Genomic DNA, 15,777 nt, shown 5'->3' with positions numbered 1-15,777 from the left:
CGACGTAGCCAAAGATATATATATAACTAACCTAAGTTCATCTGTGTAGTTTCCAGTGGGAGCAAATGAAGCAGAGTGGGCAGAACAAGCAAGGACGTGGCCAAAGCCATGCACGGGGTAGAGATCCTATTGGCGAGTTTTAGCATATATTTGCATATTTCTGTTTAGTGAACGCCTCTTCTGAAGTGCGCGTGTGCACAAACTCAATTCGACCTTGCACTCTTTCTAAACACCACCATTTTTAAATACTTTGGCATAGCGTTTGTCTATAAAACGTAGTCCACTCTGTTCGTAACATATTATAGTTATGGAAACATAAACATGTATTGAGATCAGATGTTACTTCGATGAGAGAATTTGCAGAATGTCGGCCCAGTTTCACTTAGTTCCATCCTCTTCTCTCACTCCCATATATGGTGTTGAGAACACGTTCTGAACGGTTGCTTAGCTGTTTTGCCCTGACTGACGTAGCTAGACGCTCCCAGTCGAGCCGTTTTTGGAGGGGCTCTTTACTTCCTCACTTCAGTGGCCGTGCCTTGCTGCTCACCAACAACCTAGCACTCCTCGGTCTTCTTCTAGAGGTAAATATCCAAGTAAAATGACCGACCAAGGCTTATCAGATGAGGCCGCGGCAGCAGCGTGCAAAGATGGAAACCCACTTACGAAGGTGAGTAGCTATCTAGCAGTCCACTCTTGAATTCTGCCCAAGTGGAACTCGCAATACTAAAGTTAGGCACATAGGCCGGTTATGCAGTTTCATAGCTTTACAGCTGGGCTCACGGGCAGGTGAACATCGTCTGCCAGATGCAACGTTTGCAAAAGTGAAATAGCTTTTGCTGTTTGCGTCTTATTTATAGACTTAGTGCATTCTACTGATACACCGTCCGCAGTGCTACTAACTATGAAACTCTATACTTCGAAGTGACATTTGGACTTTGGAGGGATACATCCGACCATATTTTTGCTGTGCCTCTGCTAGCACTGATGGTGTATGCAACTGCAAAACAGGAACTCAGTGTACATTTTTTTGCCCACTCTTCTATAGAAATTGACACACACTTATAGATAGGCTTTACATTTACTTACTTTACTCCATTTCATTTCTGTTATGTAATGATGCCGTATTGTGTATTTGCCAGCCAGACCTAGGTCTGTAATAAGCAAGTCCGTGTCCGCGCTTGTGTAGGCCAGAGCGTCCCTGTATTACTGATACTTGACTGTATATCATGCCATTACAAACTCGCATCTACAGTGTTGATAGTCGCAACAGTTTTTTAAAAATAACTTAATGTTACGTTATCGTACACCTTTCCGGACATTAAGAAACGACGTGCTACCTTGTAGCATTTCTATGTTCTATAACACCAGATCGGTTGCTCAGCAACAACACAGCTGCTTGCACCACGCTGCCAGTCGTAAGAATTGTATGCGAACAAGCCTAGGCTATTGTGTGTGTATATAGCTAACTGTGGTCAATCAATACATGCAAACAGGTATTTTGATTAGCTAGCTAATGTTACCTAGATAACGTTAGCGTGCTTGGACAAAGTCCAGCAGTTAGCCTCTGACTGTAACTAGCTAAAACCAGTCAGCTGAAAGCTAACATAGCTAGCTAACGAACGGGCAAGTACGTTAAAGGTAGCTACCCAATAAATGTTTTTTTAATTTTTTAATTATCTAGCTAAGGTAAAGTTATACCAGTCGGATGAGAGCTGAAATTTGCTCGATGTCGTGCCAGCCGGCATCCCTAGACGTGTCCTCAGAGCATGCGCAGACCAGCTGTCTGGAGTGTTTCCTGACATATTCAGTCTCTCCCTATCCCTGCCTGCTGTCCCCATTTGCTTCAATATGTCCACCGTTGTTCCTGTACCCAAGAAAGCAAAGGTAACTGAATTAAATGACTATCGCCCCATAGGACTAATTTCTGTCATCATCATGATGTGCTTTTGAGGCTCCACCTTACCTGACACCCTAGACCCACTGCAATTTGCACACCGCCCCAATAGACCCACAGATAATGCCATCGCACTGCACACTGCCCTATCCCATCTGGACAAGAGGAATACCAATGTAAGAATGCTTTCCATTGACTACAGCTCATCAACCCCGTCCTGTGCAATTGGGTCCACACATGCATCCAACTCAATCAAGTTTGCAGACGACACAACAGTAGGCCTGATTACCAACAATTATGAGACAGTATACAGGGAAAAGGTGAGGGTCCTGGGTGAGTGGTACCAGGAAAATAATCTAACTCAACGTCAACAAAATGAAGGAGTTGATCATGGACTTCAGGAAACAGCAGAGGGAGCATGCCCCTATCCACATCGACGGGGCCGCAGTGGAGAAGGTGAAAGCTTCAAGTTCCTTGGCGTACACATTATTGACGTTCTGAAATGGCCCACACAGGCAGTGTGGCAAAGAAGGCGCACCGGCGCCACTTCAACCTCAGGAGACTGAAGATATTGGGCTTGGCCCCTAAAAACCTCACAAAATTTTAGATGCACAATTGAGAGCATCCTGTTGGGCTGTATCACCGCCTGGTACGGCAACTGCACTGCCTGAAACCCGCAGAGCTCTCCAGAGGGTGGTGTGGTCTGCACTACACCTCACTGGGGGAAACCTACCTGCCCTCCGGGACACATACAGCACCCGACGTCACAGGAAGGTCAAAAAGATGGACATCAACCACCTGAGCCACGGCCTGTTCACCCCGCTATCGTTCAGAAGCCAAGGTCAGTACAGGCGCATGAAAGCTGGGACAGAAGCTGTTTTCTAACTCAAGGCCGGCTTCCACACGGTTACTCAACCCTGCATCTTAGAGGCTGCTGCCCTATAAACAAAGACTTTAATAATGTTTACATACTGCTTTATTCATCTCTTATGCATTCTATTCTACTGTATTTGAGCAATGTCGGAGTGGCATTTACTAAATCTAATATTTATATTTTTCTTCCTGTCTTTTACTTACATTTTTGTGTTGTAAATTGTTAGATACTACTGCACTGTTTGCTACACCCGCTATATATACGCATACCGTTGAAGTCTGAATTTTACATACACCTTAGCCAAATACATTTAAACTCAGTTTTTCACAATTCCCGACATTTAATCCAAGTAAAAATTCCCTGTCTTAGGTCAGGTAGGATCATCACTTTTATTTTAAGAATCTGAAATATCAGAATAATAGTAGTGATTTATTTCATATTTTATTTTGTCACATTCCCAGTGGGTCAGAAGTTTACATACACTCAATTAGTATTTGGTAGCATTGCCTTTAAATTGTTTAACTTGGGTCAAATGTTTTGGGTAGCCTTCCACAAGCTTCCCACAATAAGTTGGGTGAATTTTGTCCCTTTCCTCCTGAAAGCTGGTGTAACTGAGTCAGATTTGTAGGCCTACCCACACATTTTCTATATGATTGAGGTCAGGGCTTTTGTGCTTGGGGTCATTGTCCATTTGGAAGACCCATTTGCAACCAAGCTTTAACTTCCTGACTGGTGTCTTGAGATGTTGCTTCAATATATCCACATTTTCCGCCTCATGATGCCATCTATTTTGTGAAGTGCACCAGTCCTTCCTGCAGCAAAGCACCCTCACAACATGATGCTGCCACCCTCATGCTTCATGGTTGGGATGCTATTCTTCAGCTTGCAAGCCTCCCCATTTGTCCTCCAAACATAACAATGGTCATTATGGCCCAACAGTTATATTTTTGTTTCAACAGACCAGAGGACAGTTCTCCAAAAAGTAAGATCTTTGTCCCCATGTGCAGTTGCAAACCGTAGTCTGGCTTTTTTATGGCAGTTTTGGAGCAGTGGCTTCTTCCTTACTGAGTGGCTTTTCAGGTTATGTTGATATAGGACTCGTTTTACTGTGGATATAGATACTTTTGTGCCTGTTTCCTCCAGCGTCTTCACAAGGTCCTTTGTTGTTTTTCTGGGATTGATTTGCACTTTTCGCACCACAGTACGTTAATCTCTAGGAGACCAAACGCGTCTCCTTCCTGAGCGGTATGATGGCTGAGTGGTCCCATGGTGTTTATACTTGCATACTATTGTTTGTACAGATGAACGTGGTACCTTCAGGCATTTGGAAATAGCATCTAAGAATGAACCAGACTTGTGGAGGTCTTCAATGTTTTTTTCTGAGGTCTTGGCTGATTTCTTTTGATTTTCCCATGATGTCAAGCAAAGAGGCACTGAGTTTGAAGGTAGGCCCTGAAATACATCCACAGGTACACCTCCAATTGACTCAAATTGTAGAATAATAGTGAAGGCATCAACAATGAAATAGCACACATGGAATTATGGAGTAACTAAAAAAAAAGTTAAACAAATCAAAATGTTTTGGTTTCTTCCAAGTAGCCATCCTTTTCCTTGATGACAGCGTTGCACTCTCAACCAGCTTCACCTGGAATGCTTTTCCAACAGTATTGAAGGAGCACTTGTTGGCTGAGCACTTGTTGGCTGCTTTTCCTTCACTCTGCATTCTGATTCATCCCATACCATCTCAATTGGGTTGAGGTCGGCAGATTGTGGAGGCCAGGTCATCTGATGCAGCACTCATCACTCTCCTTCTTGGTCAAATAGCCCTTACACAGCCTGGAGGTGTGTTGGGTCATTGTCTTGTTGAAAAACAAATGATAGTCCCACTAAGCCCAAACCAGATGGGATGGCGTATTGCTGCAGAATGCTGTTGTAGCCCTGCCTTGAAATCTAAATAAATCACAGACCGTGTCACCAGCAAAGCATCCCCACACCATAACACTACCTCCTTGCGTTATGGTGGGTAAAAACTCATGCAGTGATCATCCGTTCACCCACACCACGTCTCACAAAGAAACCAAAAATCTCACGTTTGGACTCCTCAGACCAAGGGACAGATATCCACTGGTATACTGTTCATTGCTTATGTTTCTTGGCCCAAGCAAGTCTCTCCTTTTGTGGTGGTTTCTTTGCAGCAATTGGACCATGAAGGCCTGATTCACGCAGTCTCCTCTGAAAAGTTGATGTTGAGATGTGTCTGTGATGCATTTATTTGGGTTGCAATCTGAGGTGCACCAGAGGTACCTCTGGGTCTTCCATTCCTGTGGCTGTCCTCATGACAGCCAGTTTCATCATAGCGTTTTTGCGAATGCACTTTTTCAGTATTGACTGACCTTCATGTCTTTAAAGTAATGATGGACTGTTTCTCTTTGCTTATTTGAGCTGTTCTTGCCATAATTTGGACTTAGCCCTATTTGGTTAAAGACTGTCTTCTGTATACCACCCCTACCTTGTCACAACAGATTAGCTCAAACGCATTAAGAAGGCTAGAAATTCCACAAATGCACTTCAAACAAGGGACACCGGTTCATTGAAATGCATTCCAGGTGACTATCTCATGAAGCTGGTTGAGAGAATGCCAAGAGGGCAAAGCTGTCATCAAGGCAAAGGGTAGCTACTTTGAAGAATCTCCAATATAAAATATTTAGATTAACCAAATATGTAACCAATTTTTTTTGTTCTTCACTTATATTCTACAATGTAGAAAATAGTAAAAATATAGAAAAACCCTTGAATGAGTAGGTGTTCTAAAACTTGACCGTGTGTATATGTATAATTTCCATTTTAACTTATTAATGATTACTACCCATTTTGATTAATAAAAAATAAATCCCTTCTGAGCCTAGTTTAACTGTAGTTCTCTATCAGAACCTAAAATACAAGCTTGGTTAACTCCGATGTTAATAAAAAACACAAACACAATTCTCAACATGGTTAAAAGGATAATTTTCATACCATGGATGGTCAGTCCTTGCATCCGAACAGGGTTGGGAAAGCACTTTATTGTTTCAATTGCTGATTGGCGCTTTAAGAGGGTGTTACTTTGGCAGTTAACTTTAAGATGGGTAAGGTAACTTAAAAAAAAACAATTGTACGGTGTTTTTCTGTTTATGCGTATCTGGACGATTGTTCATTATGCTGTAAATGGCTATTTTATGGTTGTAAGTGACAATTTACTAACACATTTTATATGTTGCAGTTCTGAGTAATTATTTCTTCAGTAAGGATTACTATACATGTATTCGTGACCTTGGCTATAGAAACTTGTTGATTGTATGATCAATATATTTTTTTTATGGTGCTGCTAAATATTTCCAATAGATGGCAGTATAAGACCACAAATGAAATGTATGAAGGTTACTCATCCCTGGAAGCACCCCCTAATTTTAACAGGTTACTATAATGATAATAATAAACCATCTTGAACATTAATTCAGTAACCTATGGTCGAGGATAAACGCATTTTCCTATTGTGTTCAATGCCAAATCAACCAGCATCGAGCCACTGCCTTGTCGCACAAGTAACGTAAACTCACCCCATTCAGTACAAATGTGCGCAACCACAACATTCAAACGAGGCTACAAAGAAAACTAATGGGACTGTAGCGACTGTGTTGACGTCAAAATCGGGGGTGTGAACTAGGTTTCTATTCAAGCATACATTTACATTTAAGTCATTTAGCAGACACTCTTATCCAGAGCGACTTACAAATTGGTGAATTCACCTTCTGACATCAGTGGAACAGCCACTTTACAATAGTGCATCTAAATCATTTAAGGGGGGGCGAGAAGGATTACTTTATCCTATCCTAGGTATTCCTTGAAGAGGTGGGGTTTCAGGTGTCTCCGGAAGGTGGTGATTGACTCCGCTGTCCTGGCGTCGTGAGGGAGTTTGTTCCACCATTGGGGGGCCAGAGCAGCGAACAGTTTTGACTGGGCTGAGCGGGAACTGTACTTCCTCAGTGGTAGGGAGGCGAGCAGGCCAGAGGTGGATGAACGCAGTGCCCTTGTTTGGGTGTAGGGCCTGATCAGAGCCTGGAGGTACTGCGGTGCCGTTCCCCTCACAGCTCCGTAGGCAAGCACCATGGTCTTGTAGCGGATGCGAGCTTCAACTGGAAGCCAGTGGAGGGAGCGGGGTGACGTGAGAGAACTTGGGAAGGTTGAACACCAGACGGGCTGCGGCGTTCTGGATGAGTTGTAGGGGTTTAATGGCACAGGCAGGGAGCCCAGCCAACAGCGAGTTGCAGTAATCCAGACGGGAGATGACAAGTGCCTGGATTAGGACCTGCGCCGCTTCCTGCGTGAGGCAGGGTCGTACTCTGCGGATGTTGTAGAGCATGAACCTACAGGAACGGGCCACCGCCTTGATGTTAGTTGAGAACGACAGGGTGTTGTCCAGGATCACGCCAAGGTTCTTAGCGCTCTGGGAGGAGGACACAATGGAGTTGTCAACCGTGATGGCGAGATCATGGAACGGGCAGTCCTTCCCCGGGAGGAAGAGCAGCTCCGTCTTGCCGAGGTTCAGCTTGAGGTGGTGATCCGTCATCCACACTGATATGTCTGCCAGGCATGCAGAGATGCGATTCGCCACCTGGTCATCAGAAGGGGGAAAGGCGAAGATTAATTGCGTGTCGTCTGCATAGCAATGATAGGAGAGACCATGTGAGGTTATGACAGAGCCAAGTGACTTGGTGTATAGCGAGAATAGGAGAGGGCCTAGAACAGAGCCCTGGGGGACACCAGTGGTGAGAGCGCGTGGCGAGAATCTGAGAATCCACCTGGTAGGAGCGACCTGTCAGGTAGGACGCAATCCAAGCGTGGGCCGCGCCGGAGATGCCCAACTCGGAGAGGGTGGAGAGGAGGATCTGATGGTTCACAGTGTCGAAGGCAGCCGATAGGTCTAGAAGGATGAGAGCAGAGGAGAGAGAGTTAGCTTTAGCAGTGCGGAGCGCCTCCGTGATACAGAGAAGAGCAGTCTCAGTTGAATGACTAGTCTTGAAACCTGACTGATTTGGATCAAGAAGGTCATTCTGAGAGAGATAGCGGGAGAGCTGGCCGAGGACGGCACGTTCAAGAGTTTTGGAGAGAAAAGAAAGAAGGGATACTGGTCTGTAGTTGTTGACATCGGAGGGATCGAGCGTAGGTTTTTCAGAAGGGGTGCATCTCTCGCTCTCTTGAAGACGGAAGGGACGTAGCCAGCGGTCAGGGATGAGTTGATGAGCGAGGTGAGGTAAGGGAGAAGGTCTCCGGAAATGGTCTGGAGAAAGAGGAGGGGATAGGGTCAAGCGGGCAGGTTGTTGGGCGGCCGGCCGTCACAAGAAGCGAGATTTCATCTGGAGAGAGAGGGGAGAAAGAGGTCAGAGCACAGGGTAGGGCAGTGTGAGCAGAACCAGCGGTGTCGTTTGACTTAGCAAACGAGGATCGGATGTCGTCGACCTTCTTTTCAAAATGGTTGACGAAGTCATCTGCGGAGGGGGGGGAGGATTCAGGAGGGAGGAGAAGGTGGCAAAGAGCTTCCTAGGGTTAGAGGCAGATGCTTGGAATTTAGAGTGGAAGAAAGTGGCTTTAGCAGCAGAGACAGAGGAGGAAAATGTAGAGAGGAGGGAGTGAAAGGATGCCAGGTCCGCAGGGAGGCGAGTTTTCCTCCACTTCCGCTCGGCTGCCCGGAGCACTGTTCCGTGAGCTCGCAATGAGTCGTCGAGCCACGGAGCGGGAGGGGAGGACCGAGCCGGCCTGGAGGATAGGGGACAGAGAGTCAAAGGATGCAGAAAGGGAAGAGATGAGGGTTGAGGAGGCAGAATCAGGAGATAGGTTGGAGAAGGTTTGAGCAGAGGGAAGAGATGATAGGATGGAAGAGGAGAGAGTAGCGGGGAGAGAGAGCGAAGGTTGGGACGGCGCGATACCATCCGAGTAGGGGCAGCGTGGGAAGTGTTGGATGAGAGCGAGAGGGAAAAGGATACAAGGTAGTGGTCGGAGACTTGGAGGAGTTGCAATGAGGTTAGTGGAAGAACAGCATCTAGTAAAGATGAGGTCGGCGAATTGCCTGCCTTGTGAGTAGGGGGAGAGGGTGAGGTCAAAAAGGAGAGGAGTGGAAAGGAGGAGGCAGAGAGGAATGAGTCAAAGGTAGACGTGGGGAGGTTAAAGTCGCCCAGGACTGTGAGAGGTGAGCCGTCCTCAGGAAAGGAGCTTATCAAGGCATCAAGCTCATTGATGAACTCTCCGAGGGAACCTGGAGGGCGATAAATGATAAGGATGTTAAGCTTGAAAGGGCTGGTAACTGTGACAGCATGGAATTCAAAGGAGGCGATAGACAGATGGGTAAGGGGAGAAAGAGAGAATGACCACTTGGGAGAGATGAGGATCCCGGTGCCACCACCCCACTGACCAGAAGCTCTCGGGGTGTGCGAGAACACGTGGGCGGACGAAGAAGAGCAGTAGGAGTAGCAGTGTTGTCTGTGGTGATCCATGTTTCCGTCAGTGCCAAGAAGTCGAGGGACTGGAGGGAGGCATAGGCTGAGATGAACTCTGCCTTGTTGGCCGCAGATCGGCAGTTCCAGAGGCTACCGGAGACCTGGAACTCCACGTGGGTCGTGCGCGCTGGGACCACCAGATTAGGGTGGCGCGGCCACGCGGTGTGGAGCGTTTGTATGGTCTGTGCAGAGAGGAGAGAACAGGGATAGATAGACACATAGTTGACAGGCTACAGAAGAGGCTACGCTAATGCAAAGGAGATTGGAATGACAAGTGGACTACACGTCTCGAATGTTCAGAAAGTTAAGCTTACGTAGCAAGAATCTTATTGACTAAAATGATTGAAATGATACAGTACTGCTGGAGTAGGCTAGCTGGCAGTGGCTACGTTGTTGACTTTGTAGGCTAGCTGGCAGTGGCTGCGTTGTTGACACTACACTAATCAAGTCGTTCCGTCGAGTGTAATAGTTTCTACAGTGCTGCTATTCGGGGTGCTAGCTGGCTGGCTAGCAGTGTTGATTACGTAACGTTACGTTAAAAGAACGACAATAGCTGGCTAGCTAACCTAGAAAATCGCTCCAGACTACACAATTGTCTTAGATACAAAGACGGCTATGTAGCTAGCTAGCTACGATCAAACAAATCAAACCGTTGTACTGTAATGAAGTGAAATGAAAATGTGATACTACCTGTGGAGCGAAGCGGAATGTTGACCGGGTTGTTGAAGTTCAATTCGGAAGACGTTGGCTAGCTAGCTAGCAGTATCTCCTACGTTAAGGATGACAAATAGCTGGCTAGCTAACCTCGGTAAATTAAGATAATCACTCTAAGTCTACACAATCTAAACTACACAATTATCTTGGATACGAAGACAGCAAACTATGTAGCTAGCTAACACTACACCAATCGAGTCGTTCAGTTGAGTGTAATAGTTTCTACAGTGCTAGTGGACGTTAGCTAGCTGCTGGGCAGATAGCAGTGTAGACTACGTTAGGACGACGAAATACGATAATTACGCAATTATCTTTGATACAAAGACGGCTATGTAGCTAGCTAAAAAGAAATTGCTAAGATTAGACAAATCAAACCGTTGTACTATAATGAAATGTAATGAAAATGTAATAAAGTTATACTACCTGCGGACCGAAGTGTAGATGCGACCGCTCGCTCCAACCCGGAACCGGAAATGCGTTGATTGACCTGGTAATGGCTCTATAGTACTGGAGAAAAGTTCAAAACTGACCCTCCGTTACATCTTGACGCACGCATAAAGCAACTATTTCTGTCTTTCTCTCTCTCCACCAGGTGTAGCACTTCCATCCTTTAAAAACAAAAAATGGACAGTGACTGGGGTAAGGGGGGGTATCATTTTTGGTCATCATTGCATGGATCATCATTCTCAAAGCCGCGATTCACAAACCTTCAAATATGTATGTAATGACACATTATATAAACTCTTTTATAGTGTTTTATTTACATTTTAGAGGCGTTAAGTTGGACAGATCGAGTGGGGAAAAAAGGCAATTTCCCCACACGACATCTCTCCTTCTCACTATCACGCATTAGTTTAGCTTCCCCACCCGCCATTTTTAAAAAGAGCTGACGGGGCTCATTGCCTGCTTGAATTATGCAGAAACAGGCAGCGTTTAGGTCATGTAATTGATTATGTTGGAAAGGGGAGAAATTGTGCTTTACAATGGTTTTGACATTACAGTTGATCTGGAATTATTACGTATTTGGGGCGCTAGAATAAGGGCAATTGTACGGACCAAGGCGATGTACAAGTTTACGTTAGCTAACTCAGCTAACTCAACTAGCTCCGCCAAAAGTTTGGTGTCTGCAACAGCGAGCACTCTGCCTTCTCATGCAAGCGAGGTTGCGTGAGAAGGTAAAGGTAAATTTACTAACTGCGAGGGTTCCATGATATAATTTTTTTTGCGGGCTGTGTCAGATGCACTCTTTTCCGAGGCTGTTTACACGCACTGGCATAAGATATATATGATTTTATAATGCATGTATACTCACTCGGGTTGAGGTTAGATCATCTGAGTGGTGATTATTTGGATGGGATTCAATACCTGCTATAGTTTGCTCTCCCAAAATCAACACAGGCCTAAAATAAATAAATATATAAATTAAACTGAAGTCGTGTGACCATTTTATAAAATCATGGGGCAGTCTTTGGCTGCATGCTATTTTATGTCAATCATATTGCTGCTTGTAGCCTAAAATTAGGCTTCGAGGTCTTATGCTGACATCTATTGGAAATATTTAGCAATTAAAGGTTCATTCACATCAAGATATTGGTGAGGAAGCTGAGAAATAAAGTGTATTTTTCTTATTAATTTCTGAGATCAGTCTCAAGTGCCCTACCTTACTCGGTCACACCCAGTTCAAACCACAGCTGAAAAATAAAACGTGTATCTTGTTCATGAAGTATTCTGCCTTGCAACAATAAATATCCTAGAATAACTAGTAAAAAAAAACCAGTAAAATGCTTATGTTTTTGATTTTAAAAAATCGACGCAATTTAGTACGATAATGGCTTTTACTAACTTAATACTAAACTATTTTAGTAAAGGTGTTCTAGGCTACCCTACCCTAGAATTAGGGTTAATGCTAAATATGTTATACTTAGGGTTTCTGTCTAGTACTTTGACACCTGCTGATGTAAAAAGGGCTTTATAAATAACTGTAACTGATTGTCTCTAAGGCAAACAGTATGGGTTTATAGCTCTTTCGCCTCCCAGTGGCTTTCCTTTGGTACTACATACCTAATTAGCGACACTTGCTTGGCTCATAATCTGAGGTAGCACCTGCGTCAGATCTACAAATCAATGAGCTTGCCCTATCCATTTGGTTTCAAGCTCAGTGAACCTGCACAACATTCACTCAATTCGATGCCTACGAACAAACAGATTTTATAAACATATCAAATTACCCAGCAGGCATTTAGACACAACAAATAATTCAGAACATTTATTCTGGCTGTTTTTAAATCGGCCACAATTTGAAAAGGAGGACGGGGACATGCTTTTTGTCTAGGTTTTACAATTTTTCTGCAGAAAAAAAAATTGTTAAGCATGACCAGAAAATCTTTATGGCTATGCGCCAGCCCTCGCTAGCACTGTGGGTCACCACAACGTGTACCCAAGAGAACACCAAGTAGCTGTAACCTTGTTAATAGTTGTTACCTGAGTTAAGACTACAATGTTAACTCGGGAAGGTCTAACGCCTGTTTTTTTCGCGACTACATCAAAATTACAGAAAGCATCTGGGACATATGGTAATATGTAATCAGAGCACAAACAAATATGCACAAATAAGCTGTGCTAGCTAGATAATATTAGCTAACGTGTATGTACTACAACATATCATAACCAAAGTTTGGTGGTTTTAAACTTAGACTACCTAACTGCCATGTTGCTCACGTTCATTTGCATTGCACAGACCAAGCTACGGTAAGATGAGGTAGCCAGATTTCAGACAGGACAAACACTGCAGGTAGCTACGCTACATTTCCTCAACTAAGAACCAAGACCACACAAACCATAGCCGAGAGAACAAATTGTAAGGTGTTATGAACCCCATACAGTAAATGGTTGAACCCCTAACACACATGTAAACAGAACCTAAGTTGTGCATGCTAGCATCAACTCACCAGACTGACAGCATCACTGTTTCAGAAATGTGTAGAATAAATTCCAGCTCCAACATAAACTCTCCTGCATTCTTGTCATTATTATTCAAATTTTGTACTGACTGATCAACCATGTCAAGTTACTTTTAAAGTGTGTTCACAGAAAATTTGAAGTCGCCATGCACAAGTAAAATGTAGTCGGCTGCACATGGTGCACCAGGGTAAAACATCAGAATCATTGCTTGCAGGACATGCTGTTTGCCAGCCTGGTCTCACACTCAAGACGTGTAAAGTGTCTAGCAACCATGATGCAATTTGAACACTCAAATCTCATGGACAACTTTAACATTTGAGCTAAACACAACTTTGAAACTACTTACTACTTTTATTGAAACTACATACTACTTTGCAAATACTTAGCATGTTAGCTAAGCCTTCCCCCAACCCTTTAACATAACTTCTAACCTAAACCCTAGATAACATTAGCGTTGGCCACAAATTGAAATTTGTATCGTATGCATTGGAAATGTATAACATATTGTGCTAATTGTAACATAGGAGAAATGGATGATGGACATCCACATTTAATATATACCATACCAAATGAAGTATTTTGGTTTACATTGGATTTACGTACAGAAGGATATGACATGCGGTTGCAGCAGCGTGAGGTCAAAAAAAACTAAATGAGATGTTTTGACCATTCTTTATTTAATAGTTTAGACAGCCACCTCCCAACACGCACTTATTAAAATATATTAGGTGACTGTTAGTCTTTTGGGTTTGAAGTGAGTGTGATGGTGCATCTCACTAGAGACAAGCTTTCAAGGCCTTGATACATTGGATATTTTTTAGGCAATGTTGCTGGCAACGGAGTGGGATATGTGAGACACTTGATCAATTAGCACATGGACAGATTTCATATGAATTTCATACATTTTCCCATTTATTTACTCATCTCCTATAGCTTCTTGTTGCCTGTTGACTGCCACGTCTTGTAACGGTTTTGACTTGAGGTTATTATTTATAGGGGTGCCAGGTAGGTTTTGCCTACCAGAGAAAACATTGGTTTCTCCTTTTGGTTTGGGAGGGAATGAGTCCCATCTGGTCCGTCAAGTCTACACCAATACAAAGGACTTATGCAAAAGTCAGGATGGAAATACACTTTTCATAAACCCTTAAAACATTGGAAAGAACTTCAAAAACAACTATTCTTTCGCGTGGGTTGTATTAGCAACATCAATGATTATACACACATTACTATATCACAATGAGTTCTGGTTCTTCTAGAAATGTCCTGTACCTCGGGCTTAAAAACAGTCCAGCCCGGTAAAGGAGTTCAGGGAACTCCCGTGACCTTAGTCACGCAATGCTTGTCCGTTCATTCAAGTGTAGCGTAAACCCAGTATTAATCATACAATCCATATAACAATTATTTTACCACAGAACTTTAAAGCGTATCAACTCTTACTAAGTCTCCAACTACAACTAACTACATAAATCATCACCGTATACATGACATCAAAACAAATGAAATACCGTATACAAAAAGGTGGTAGTCAATCGGTCAGTCAGACAATCCAATCCGCCAATAGATCTCCAGCGGAGAAAGGCCACGGAGAACAGAGGTGTCGTCCACGGAAGCAAAGAGTGGATCCGATCCTGGGTAAACTCAATTAGGCTACAAAACACGTTTAACGGCAACAAAACAACAGAGAAGCGTCGGGAACTGAGGGTTCAACACATCCTCATTCACGTCTCCATCACAACCCTACTTTTGCACAGCTGATGCTGGCTATTTAATTGGGAATTAAAGGGAAAGCGCCCTATTGGAAGGAGCTGCACTGAGATGGTTCAGAAATTCAGTGCCGTCAGTCTGTACTGGAATTTCTTAGCTAATAGACAAGCAACAGAGGTGTTGCCGCTGCCCTGGGCATCCACTCAATATACTGCCAGGCAAGTCAATGGCAATGTAGACAAAAGGATAACTACAGTTAGAAAATATTTTACTTCAAAATTCTAAGCTAGGAAGTGTAAATGGTATTCATCAAGATGGCAAGCTTGTTAAACATACAAAAGAGAATCTAATACAGAACTAAATGTACAATCTTCATGGCAAGCAGAATACCAGATCTTATAGCCTTTATACCCTCATCCTACTCCTATGTTCCTCTGGTGATGTAGAGGTTAACCCAGGCCCTGTGTGCCCCCAGGCACTCTCATTTGCTGACTTCTGCAACCGTAAAAGCCTTGGGTTCATGCATGTTAACGTCAGAAGCCTCCTCCCTAAGTTTGCTTTATTCACTGATTTAACACACCCCGCCAACCATGATGTCCTAGCCATGTCTGAATCCTGGCTTAGGAAGGCCCCCAAAAATTCTGAATTTTCCATCCACAATTCCATTTTCCATCAAGAACGAACTGCTGAAGGGGGTGGAATTGCAATCTACTGTGGAGAGAGCCTGCAGAGTTCTGTCATACTATCCAGGTCTGTGCCCAAACCATTTGAGCTTCTACTTTTAAAAATCCATCTCTCCAGAAATAACGATTGACTTCATCCTGTCAAAGACTGGCTTTTCCATACAAATATGCATCCTGCAGCACTAATTCCAAAACGTTTTGGGACATTAAAGTCCATGGAGAATTTACAGTGCCCACTGCACTGAGACTAAGAAACACTGTCACCACTGATAAATCCACGATAAGCGAGAATTTCAATAAGCAATTCTCTACGGCTGGACATGCTTTCCACCTGGCCCCCCCCGCTTCTCCTTCACCCAAATCCAGACATCTGATGTTCTGAAAGAGCTGCAAGATCTGGATCCCTACAAATCAGCT

At 43.8% G+C, this 15,777-nt stretch overlaps 1 protein-coding gene across 1 annotated transcript in view; it reads left to right on the top strand.

Annotated features, from left to right (window-relative positions):
* Positions 1-256: 256 nt before the first annotated feature.
* glo1 (glyoxalase 1) overlaps positions 257-15,777 on the top strand; it is a 32,740-nt gene continuing 17,219 nt past the window's right edge. Inside the window, exon 1 of the mRNA XM_064925752.1 lies at positions 257-667. Within this exon, the coding sequence (XP_064781824.1) occupies positions 599-667 (69 nt within the window). The 5' untranslated portion in view covers positions 257-598. The remainder of the gene's footprint in view (positions 668-15,777) is intronic.

Source organism: Oncorhynchus masou, chromosome 2 (assembly GCF_036934945.1).
Source record: "Oncorhynchus masou masou isolate Uvic2021 chromosome 2, UVic_Omas_1.1, whole genome shotgun sequence".
Lineage (NCBI taxonomy): Eukaryota > Metazoa > Chordata > Actinopteri > Salmoniformes > Salmonidae > Oncorhynchus > Oncorhynchus masou.
The sequence above is the reverse complement of the archived record's forward strand: the minus strand, read 5'-3'. Positions and strand labels throughout refer to the sequence as shown.